Consider the following 11,301-nt stretch of genomic DNA (forward strand, 5'->3'; position numbering starts at 1 on the left):
GGTTCGATTAGTTCGACTGATCGGGTAGCTGGTTTATTTATTTACTTGAAAAAAAAAAAGTTGGTATTAAAAAGCCTTTTGGCGCGCCATCTTAGTTGCATTCCAAGATTGCGCGATTGCTTGAGGAATTTCAAAAATTGAGGTTTTTGGTAGGGAAATGAAAAAAAGGTTCCAATTTTAGTTACCGACCGACACCGACCGACCGACCGACCGACCGACCCATTTTTCAAAGCTTCTAGGACACGAACCAAACAATCAATTGGGCCTGGCCGAATACTTAACCAATTCTAATAAATGACCCCTCATTTTTCTCACAAAGGTAAGGACTTTAAAATAAAATCAGTTTGGTTTCAAAAAATTGAGGGGAAAATTTTGGCCTGTCCACCCTATTTTTGTATGAAGAGTTAGAGGTCTATACTGCCTGTACTGCCTGTTGTAGATGACTGATGTTGTTTTCAAACCAAAGTGGATAATAGAAGGTTAGACGGCTTCAGGATATAACAACAAAATTTGCAATGATTTTTAACTGAGGTGGTCCCGATGTGTTTAGCTTATGATCTATAGTTTGTTGAGTTCAAGAGAGACATTGAATTTAAGCAAATAAGATTTTTTTTCCGGGGAAATAATTGGTCACATTTACCTTAACAAAATCCTCAAAAGACTTATTTTGATCGAGAGAAATACCAAAACCACGGTAAATAAACAAACAAAACGCGCTAATTTTTTTTTTAAAGAAAACAGGAACACAGGGGGTGTGTTGTTAGTCATTGGTAGTACCTGTTCTTTTACCTCTCTATGATTCATTTAGCTGCAAGACTTCGACGACCACAATTTACAAAGATTTGTTTAGGTAATTTTTTTTCTTACCATTACCGTTGTTTTGTATAAGATTCCCATTTCCGCACTGAGATTCCTTTATTGTTTTACCACTTGCTTTTAGTTATTATTTAGAGCGCGGGAAAATAAAAAAGGCAAGGACTCTGGGTAGCTAAAAAATAAGCTAAAGACTGTAAGAAAATTAAACATACCTTTAAAAACAAACTCTTTTCAATATCATGACGGTTATCCCGGGAAAAAAACAGAAAGATTTCGGAAGAGAAAAGTGACAAGAATCTTACCGTGAAGTGCCGTGAAGTAGTCGGCCAGGTAACTTGCATCAGTGTGGAGGGAAACTTGCATAGTCATCAATCAAATGACTGACCAATAATGAAAGCAGCAAAATTTTAAAACAAATGAACTTCGCAGCTCCGCTGGCAGATCTACTCTACCATTTTTGCTTTGACAGTCAGGAGTTCTATCCTAATTAAGCATATTTTTTTTGATCGCATGGACTTTCTTAATTAGGATTACCGTGAGATTGGGTAACTTGCATCAGTGGAGGCTAACATGCATAGCCTTAAAATGAATGACCTGAAAATACAAAGTTAAATCAAAACAACAAAATGGTAGAGTAGAGCTGTGAGCAGAGCTGCGTACTTGTATTTTAATGACCAGGTCTTTCATTTGAGGGCTATGCATGTTAGCCTCCACTGATGCAAGTTACCCAGTCTCACGGTATCCCTTTGTTTTTCAATCCTAATTAAGAATATGATTTTTAAAATTCAGATTCTTCACCAATAAACAAAATCCGCAAATTCTAACTATGAGTTTTAAGATTAGCCTAGTTTCTAATCCTTATATAGAAGTTTAAGCTTAGACTGTTTGTATTTTAATGACCAGGCAGGTCATTCATTTGAGGGCTGTGCATGTTTGCCTCCACTGATGCAAGTTACTCAAGCAAAACAAAAATATTCAAAGCCCTCGACAGTATAGACCTAACTCTTCATACAAAAATTACGGGAAACGCATGTTTGGACTTTGTACCCTATGCTGCACGCAAGCACTTAAGCCAAAGTCCCGCAAAAGTGGGACAAAAATCAGTTTTTTTAAGTTTTCAAAAAAACGTTCTAGTTCTAGTTATGTATTTGCAAAAGACAATTAAGCCTAATTCGCAAATTCTACGTAAAAATTACAAAAATGAAAAATTTTTAAATGTGCTGTCAGCAATAAATAGATTAAAATATAAGTTAGTTATGTATAAAAATTTGTTTATTTAAAATCTAATATAAATTAATAAATGTATGTAAATATAAATAAGCTAAAATATAAGATGATCATAATGTCGAAATCTTAAATTTTAGCAGACAGATTTGAGTTGATTTGCTTGCATAGTAGATTAGTTTGGAAAAGTGTGAGAATTTATTCCAAAACTAGCAAAAGGATTTGAGTAAGTAGTTTAGTGTAAGTTTTATCTATCTTAGTGATTTCGTAAGAGTTTAAATTCCTAAAGTTAAATTTTCAACTATTTCTTTTTTAAATTCGTTTTTATCAACAAGGTTTGCAACATTTGATGGCAGTTTATTCCAGTACTGTACGGTGGAGGGAAAGAAAGATGATGAATAGCACTTAACTCTCCCTTGAATCGGTTGGAATTTCACATTACAACAGCGTTGCCTCTTTGGGTGGATTTTTAAGTCAACAAACTTTTTACCGGATGTAATATCGTGTAGCATCTTAATTTTTGATTTGTATCTCCTACCTTCAAGGGTTTCAAGGTCCAAAGGCTTTCTGAGGGATTCTGGGCTGACTTCATAACTCCACTCATTGGCTATCCAGTGTATTGATTTTCGTTGAATCATTTCAATTTGGTGAATTAAAGATTGATTATCTACTGGATCCCATACTGTACTTGCGTATTCCACCAATGGTCTTATGAATATTTTATAGCATGTTAGTCGCGTGTTTTTGTAAGTCCATGACAAATTTCGTTGTAAAAACATTCTGGTGTTGGTTGCTTTTGATGTAATGCAGTTTATTTGGTTATTCCATGTTAGGTTCTTTGAGATGGTGATACCAAGGTACTTTGCTTTGTCAACAGTTTTTAGTGTTTGACCATGAATATTATATTCTGAGTCAATGATATTTCTCTTGTTGGTTACTCTCAAGACCAGTCAAGACTAGACATTTATCAGGATGGAATTGCATTGACCAATTTGTCTCCCAGGAGACAAGATTGTTTAAGTCCTTTTGAAGTTGTACAGCATCTTCAATCGAGAGTATGGAACGATAAAGGTATGCATCATCTGCAAATAGAGCTGTTTTTGATTTAACTTCGTCAGGCAAATCGTTTATGTAAATTAAAAAAAGCAACGGTCCAAGGACTGTACCCTGAGGTACTCCAGAAATGACTGGTGAGGATTTTGATGATTTCCCACGTACAACAACACACTGAGTACGGTTTGATAAGAAGTCCCTAATCCAGGACAAGATGTCGCCGTTGATTTCATAATGTTTTAGTTTAGTGATCAGTTTACGATGACAGACTTTGTCGAAAGCCTTACTGAAGTCTAGTAGGATGCTATCCACTTGTTCCTTATTGTTGATAGATTTTGCTAATGAATCAATTGTTTGAAGAAGTTGAGTCTCACAGGATCTCTTTTTGCGAAGCCCATGCTGAGTATCCGTAAGAGAGCCATTGGCTTCCATGTGATTGATGACATGACTGTATAACATGTTCTAACACTTTACATGTGACTGATATTAGGCTGATAGGGCGGTAATTTTCTGCTTTCGAGCGGTTCTTGTTCCCACCTTTGTAAAGGGGGGTGATAGTTGCATGTTTCCAATCTGTAGGTATTCTGCCTTGTTTCAGAGATGCATTGAAAATTAGCACAAGGCCGTCCGCCAACTGGTCTGCACATTCTTTCAGGACTCTTGCACCTATCCCATCTGGTCCACTGGCTTTGTGAGGGTTCAAATCTTTTAGAAGTTTGATGATTCCAATTTTGGTTATGACAAGCTCAACAATTTTGACACTACTAGGTGGTCCATTAGGGGTTGGGGTGGTACCATCGTCTTTGGAGAATACACTAGTAAATTGGTCATTAAGAAGTTCAGCAAGTTCTTTCTCATGTGTGTACGACATTTTTATTATCAACTAACAGTGACAGACCACAGATATCAGTCCGTTTTGACTTTACAAAAGTGAAAAACCTTTTACTGTTCCTTTTGTCTCCACCAATGTTTTCTTTAACATAATCATGATAAGCTTTCTGGCAAGTTTTCCTAGCGTTCTTTTCAGCCTGTTGAAATTTGGCCCAATCTCTATCTAATTTAATTTTGTTCTCCGGTACACACGATATCTTTGTTTCTTTTGTCTGACAGCTCTTTTGCAGGATACATTAAACCAAGGTTGGTTGAAACGTGTAGAAGTAATCTTTGTTGGGCAGGGGGGGGGTCAACATTTATAATACCAACCCATAGCCCAAAAACCTGACTTTTGACCTTTTGAGCTAACTTAACACCACCACCCCAAAATTGGTATCGATACCAACTTGAAAATCATAATTTTCAGAAAAAGGGGGGACCGCCCCCTTATTTTGGTATCGATACCAGCTTGAAAATCATAATTTTCAGAAAAAGGGGGGACCCACCTCCTTAATTTGGTATCGATACCAACATGACTTTTTGAATTTGACAAAATATCATGGGACCCACCCCCTAATTTAGTACCAATACCAATCTGACAAATTTGAGTTTAAAGCTGTTTAAAGGGGACCCACCCCCTCCCACACAAACAGGGTACTAAGAGAAACTTCAAAAAAACTCATTTTTGAAATACTCTTTCTTCAACACAACACAAAAAATGTCATAATATGCTAAAATAGAAAATGACTGAAAACTGACAATATAATAAAAACAAACCCAATGAAGCTAGCAAAATCAATCTGAATCAATATTATCTGAATATAATAATTGATGTGCAAAAACTAGGAGAAGCTATTATTAGTACATAATTTTAGAACAGAATAGATTCACTCATTACCAAATGCTATCACAGAAAAAATGTTTTTGCTTCAGGCTTGATCAAAAATAAAACTTGAAAATATCGAAAAAGTCCAAAATAAACAAACTTCAAAGTCATTTATACTTATTACTCATTTACAGTCATTATACTCAAAAGCTAAAACAAATCCAATTGAAACCTGTTTAGACTGATATATACCCCGGGGTATTTTCTAGCTATAAGGGCAAAAATTAGGAAAGTTTTGCTGTCATTTTGATATGGATATCAACTTTCTGAATCATATTATTTAAAAAAAGGGGTACCCACCCCCTATTTTGGTATCAATACCAACTGAGGATAACTCTTTTTTCTAAAAAAGGGGGACCCACCCCCATCAATACCAACTTGACTTTTCAGACTTTTAAAGGAAAAAAAGACACCACCACCCGGCTATGGGTCTGGTATCTGGATGTTGACCCCCCCCTGTGTTGGGACATGCTTTGTTTGAGATCTTGATATAATATTTTTAAGAGATTCCCATGATGTATTTATATCTGTTTCTGTTGTGGTCGAAGTACAGAATTTTTCAATGTCGTTTTTTATATCTTTCTGCAAAGCGTCAATGTCAGCACGGTGCCATAGATGGATTTTACGTTGGGTTGGTTTAATTTTTTGTGGGTGGCAGAAAATGTCTGCAATTATGGAAGTCTCATGGTCACTAAATCCTGGATGTGGCTCACAACTTTCAGTAAGTCACATAGAAGATCTTTCAAATTCAGTATGTGAATAGAGCAGTAAAAAATACAACATTTCTTTTTTTCCTTTTTTTTTGCAACAGTTCTAGGAATGAGAATAAAGGGGTAATGATAATTGAATACTATACATTGATGATCAGCGGCACTATCGTAAAGCTAGAAGCGCTTTGCGTACTCCTGCATACTCTTCGCTTGAGAAAATGATTGACAGATTGAAGTTTTTCACCCGCGCGGGAGCTTGCAGGCATCTGCGAACGTTCTGCAAGCGTTCTCGGCTCCATCCTGTGACCGCGCTAAAAATAGTAGACTGAGTTGTGATAGATCATTTCGATGGAAGTTGTTGGAATGGTTACAGGCTCTTGACAGAAAATCGTTTGTTTTATTGTCAATGATGACAGTGCGGTTATTAATTTTGTTAGATCTGACAAATTGATGTTTGTAAGTGCACTTTATAGTTTTGATTTCCATTGAGGATCCATAGATGCTGTTTTAGAGCTTTAGAGCTAGCCTGCTCGAGCTCTGCCCATCGTTTTGGAGATCAAAAAAGCTGAGTAGGAAGTGATCTTTCAATGGAGATAAACTTCATGTTAGATTTGTGATCAGTTTTTAAATATGAATGGCTAAAGTTTTCAACTTTCCCCCAGCTCACCTTGAAGAAGGAATTAGTGACAACACATTCAAGCCCACAACGTCACTTGGGCTCCAAATTACACGCTGATTCTTTGTTCATCGTGCTGTCTTTAACTACCTAGTTGGGAAATAATGCTTTTTTATCATTGTTTACATATTACCATCAACTGCTCTAACTTGGGACTATCTGACAAAACATGGGACGGCAATTCGGCCACCATTTCACCGAACCTCCAAAGTCATTTGATTCGAGTTAATGAACGGCGTATTAAAAAATACACGATTTTTCTTTCTCATCGAGTAGGCTTTTTTAAATCGAAATATGAAAAAAATCTGTAGTGGAACACACGCGAATGTCTGGAACGAAGAAGACCAAATTAGTGGCAAAACAATGGAGCGTTTGACGTCACTCGCGCAGCAAGTTACACGCCTGTTATTTGTTAATCCCATCGGGCGATAGGCGGTTACGCGGTGGGCACTCTCTAATTCTCCTATCGGCGCAGATCGGCGTCCAATCATTTTGAATGAAAACAAAAAAAGTTAAAAAGGGCACGCTATCAGTGAAAGTTATCGTGACATGTTATGACAGAAAGTATGATTGATAAACTTGTTGAAGTTATCAAAACAAACTTATTGTCAAAAAGATTTAACAGTAAGTGAAAATACAGGCCAGATATCAACAGTCCCATGTTTCAACCAATCATCCCAAGTTAGAGCAGTTGATGATATGAATATAATCTATCAAGAGTAATTTGAATTTGTTTTTCCCTTTTTGGTAATTGATTATTAACTTATATTGATTCTTTTTTGTTATTCCAGGTTATTCAGCCAATCAACTTCGAAAAATGTCACATCAAGCAGTTTTAGATTATTGGTTTGAACCAGGAAAAACAAAGAGATGGTTTGGGGGAGGTGCTGAGGTTGATGCAGAAATCAAAGAAAAGTTTGGTACTATGGTTGGTAAAGTTTAATACAATACAATGGAAAAGAAACACACACAAAAACCTTTTTTTTTCAAAATGTTAATGATATTTGATAGTTTTATAAATGTTTTCATCGAATTGCATAAATTTTTTTACATCATTATGTGTTTCTTGATACAACAAATTGTATCTTCTCAGCAATTCTTTACCCATAAAATGTGTAGCTTCGAATTTCTAAATGCTTGTACACACCCCAACTGAGAAAAAATTCCAACCTTGATTTTGTTTTTATAAAGTAAGGGAAAGAAATGATGCAAGTGCCACTTAATGGGTTAAAAGCTAAAACAATTTTAGAAAAAGTATTTGATAAAGTTGAGCTAAAGATTTCAAATTTCTGTTTCCTAGAATTTATTTATTTGCAGCCTGTTCTTTTTTATTAATTAAACAAAATTGATGGACAGTTCCCACATGATTTTAGGCAGACTGAAAATTGTTATATTTGAATTGTGTTTTATATTAATTCTAGATTCAAAAAGCCAGAGATGGTGAGTATGCATCATGGGAAAACTTGAATGACGGAAATGATGCAGCATTTGCATTTGTTATACTAATTGACCAATTCTGTAGAAATGTTTATAGGGTAAGTCTTGTCTTGGTAATGTTTGATTTTAACATTTATAGATGTAAAGTTAATTAGACTTGTCGTCAAAACAGTTGAAACACCTTATGATATTTACATAAACACCTACTGCGTGTGCCACAAAAAAGTTTCTCTATTTGAAACTAAATTTTTTGAAATCTAAAAGTTTTAAAAGAACCATTCCTATTTCATGGGAAAGAGGAATAAGATAAACTTAAATTTTGATCCCCGGTTCATTATTAAATTTGGTTCATTAGATCAAAAGTAATGCTACGTTAAAAATTAAACCGGTATTTGCTTAGAAATTTTGATTGGATTGATACTGTATATAAAGGAAAAGGTCTTTCAGCAGTATTTTGATACGATTCCTCAATTTTAGGGTACTACAGATATGTACAGTCATGACCCAAAAGCCTTGGCTGTTGCTTTAAAAGTAAGTCCATACTCCTATACTAACCTGGTTCTGCTGCTCCCATAATGTTTTTTGCCACTTTTTGCTTTGTTTATTCTCATATTTCTTTTAAATCAGAAATAAACTTGCTATTATATTAAGGGCGTCTCATTTGTTGTTTGTATAAAAAAGCCTATTAACACATTTACACAAACCAGTGACCGAAATGGGAGCCATTAATTAAGCTTAGGTTCCTAATATTGTTTTCGTAGCTTATCGACAATGGATCATATAAAAAGATGAATGCAAACAAAAGGTTTTTCTTATATCTTCCCTTGGAACACAATGAATCTGTTGAAATGCAAGTAAGAATTGTGATAATATTTTTCTCTATGTTCGGAAAAACATGATAAGTAGTGTGAAATTCATATGTCAAGGAAAGCAATCATCTGGAATTGTCGTAAACTTGTACATTCCTTGTTTTTCTATGCTCTTTCGACATTATGGGGAAAAATACAACCTTTAAGTTACAGATAAAAAGTCTAGATGGTAACTTTTGATTTCCTTATCAAGCATTTGATGTTTCTCCTAATAGATTTTTGGTTCAATCCTGTGCAATTTTTGTTTTAGGCCAAATCTGTTGCATTATACAGTGAGCTGGTTGAAGATATGAAAGATAGTGATAATGAAATGTACAAAAAAACTGCCCAACAAGGATTGAGTTTCGCTAAACTTCATCAGGTAAATCTCTAAAATTAAATAGACTAGAGTGCGGTACCCAATTGGCGCAAATTTTTGGACACTAAATGAACAAACTCTATGGCGTTTCAGAGAAATCAGGTTTGGAGTCCCAAAAGGTTATCTTTAAGTGGCTTATAGAGAAATAATTAAGAATACAAATCCACCACAGCAGCTAGGGTGCACAATTTTGTAACAGTATTTTGAAAAATGCAAATCTTTCTACTTTTCATTTAATAGCCATTTGTGTTAAGAAAACTTAACTTCTTTCCTCGCCAGTAATTAGTCCACTCTTGCTCTAGCAATTAAAAAAGTTTCCTTACAAAAGATTTCATCTTTTTTAAGATTTGAAAGACAATATATAATCGATGTAATACCTAAAAATAGCATTAGAAGTCATTCTAGTGTTAGCAGTTCTAACATTGATTCAAAGTGGTGACGTCAAAATGAACTGACGTTGGAAAAATGGTTCTAATTGCCTCTTTTTCAACCCCGTATATCGCAAATATTTGGAGAATGTTGAATTTTACAAAAGATATTAAAAGATGAAAAATTTACACATTTTACTTCACTGTTGAGTGCGATATTTCCATTTGAATTTTTTCAAGACTAGCGTCATGTGTTACATTTAAAGTGATTTTCAAACCGTTATAAATAAAAATGAGTGTTTTGTACTTCCTTCGGTAGTGTCTATTTGAATGGGAAAAGAAGTCCAAGCAGAATATACTGCTGATATAAATAAATGGGAATCTTTATAAACTCACTCCAACTGGGTACTGCACTCTAAATAGTTACAAAAGTACTGCAAGAGGAAGGCTTTTATTTGGTTGTTTGGTTGTTTCTTTATTGTTATTCAGCATTTAACATAAAAGCAAATAGCTACTAGGCTAATACAAGTCAACCAACCTATTTATTACAACTTATATAGTTCATGAAGTTGACACCATCAATGTACACTTATTCTTAAAACTCATGGACTCTACATCAACATTGGTTTCAAATGCTTAATTTTTTTAAAGAAATGAATTCTTTAAGATCATTAAGATGTCGAAGTTCTTGGGGGAACAAATTGTCCTTGTCATGGACGCTGTTCTGATGTTTCCAGATTTTAAAATTCTTTAAATTTTTTGAAACTGTCATAGTGTGAACCCCCCCCCCATTTTTAAGGGGGATCCAACTTTTCAAAAAGTGCTTTATAGGGGGGATAGGAGATTTTCCGAAAAAAATGGGGGGTTTGAGATTTTTTTTCAATGTTTTTGGTTTTGAATGACTAATGGACTGCTGCTGTCAATAGCACGGGTTCGAAATTTTTTTTAAATAGAGGGGTACACATATAGGGGGATGAAATAAAAACGGGAGGGTGAGTTTAGACCCTCTGCACACTATGACTGTGAATAAACTAGTAGTCGAAACTATGTAGTTGTAAATGTATTTTAGGAACAAATCTTGAAGTATGGGCGATTCCCTAAACGCAATAAGATTTTGGGGCGTGAGAATACAGCACAAGAAGAAGAAGACCTGAAAGATTGGAAGCATCCTTTTTAAGAACGTGTCAATCATCAGTTTTCATCATTTTTCAAACTGCATTTCACTTGTGAATAACTAGGTTTTATATTTCATTTGCTTAGCTTTCCATAGATACTTTACATCCAAGCAGCACACTAGTCCTTTTTCTTTTTGATGTTCTGGTTTACTGACTGTTCTAACTAGGTGTTAAGTGCACCAACTATTAACTGATTTTGGAATGCAAGTGAAGTGAAGTTTTAATTATAGTCATTTTGATATATATCATTTGTACCATACTCTTATTGTTTATTTATCTTTTTGTATATTTTATTGCACCTTCAGTTGATAGTAAAATCATAAACACAAAATCTTTTGATGTCAATTTCTTCCACTTTATTGTCTTATTTTACTAACTAAATTGAAAGAAAATTTCTTCACTGTCCTTCTTCAAGTCCTTCACTGTCCTTCTTCAAGTCCTTCACTGGATGCGATGAATTGATAATCAATGAAACTCTTAAATCAGTCAATTTTTCTTAGTTGAGCAATAAAAAGAATAAAATATAACAATAGAAAAACACGATGACGAGGATAATGGTAATGACATCAATTGATTGCAATATAATGATTCAAAAATTGAAGGTAGATGTATTTTGGGAGATATGACGAGAAAACAATACGAAATAGAGATTTCCACTGAAAGTGCATAACGTTTTCAACTCTTGTCACTGTCAATATGATGTGTATAGTATACTTCATCAGAAGTTCATCCAGAATTATCTTTTTGTTTTGGAAGCATTAAGTTTCAAAAAGGTCAAAATCTTTTGGGAGTGGATAAAAAACTCGTTTTCAATCGTTCAGGAGGATGTTTATTTGAAGATTGATGGAGACAATGC

At 34.6% G+C, this 11,301-nt stretch overlaps 1 protein-coding gene across 1 annotated transcript; it reads left to right on the top strand.

The window, feature by feature from the left end:
- Positions 1-733: 733 nt before the first annotated feature.
- LOC136798589 (uncharacterized) lies at positions 734-10,776 on the top strand. Its single transcript, XM_067055226.1, has 7 exons — positions 734-850; positions 7,030-7,166; positions 7,660-7,773; positions 8,153-8,206; positions 8,437-8,529; positions 8,795-8,905; positions 10,340-10,776. Exons 1-7 carry the CDS (start codon positions 796-798, stop codon positions 10,445-10,447), a joined length of 672 nt encoding a protein of 223 aa, XP_066911327.1. The 5' UTR covers positions 734-795; the 3' UTR covers positions 10,448-10,776.
- The last annotated feature ends 525 nt before the right edge of the window (positions 10,777-11,301 follow it).

Source organism: Clytia hemisphaerica, unplaced genomic scaffold (assembly GCF_902728285.1).
Source record: "Clytia hemisphaerica strain Z4C2 unplaced genomic scaffold, Clytia hemisphaerica genome assembly, whole genome shotgun sequence".
Classification (NCBI taxonomy): domain Eukaryota; kingdom Metazoa; phylum Cnidaria; class Hydrozoa; order Leptothecata; family Clytiidae; genus Clytia; species Clytia hemisphaerica.

What these genes read in the sequence shown, in the direction of transcription:
- LOC136798589 (XM_067055226.1), top strand. Translation starts at nt 796, where the DNA reads ATGATTCATTTAGCTGCAAGACTTCGACGACCACAATTTACAAAGATT. An exon ending in ATTTACAAAGATTTGTTTAG is followed by an intron (nt 851 to 7,029) that starts GTAATTTTTTTT and finishes TTGTTATTCCAG; the next exon opens with GTTATTCAGCCAATCAACTT. An exon ending in AAGAAAAGTTTGGTACTATG is followed by an intron (nt 7,167 to 7,659) that starts GTTGGTAAAGTT and finishes TATTAATTCTAG; the next exon opens with ATTCAAAAAGCCAGAGATGG.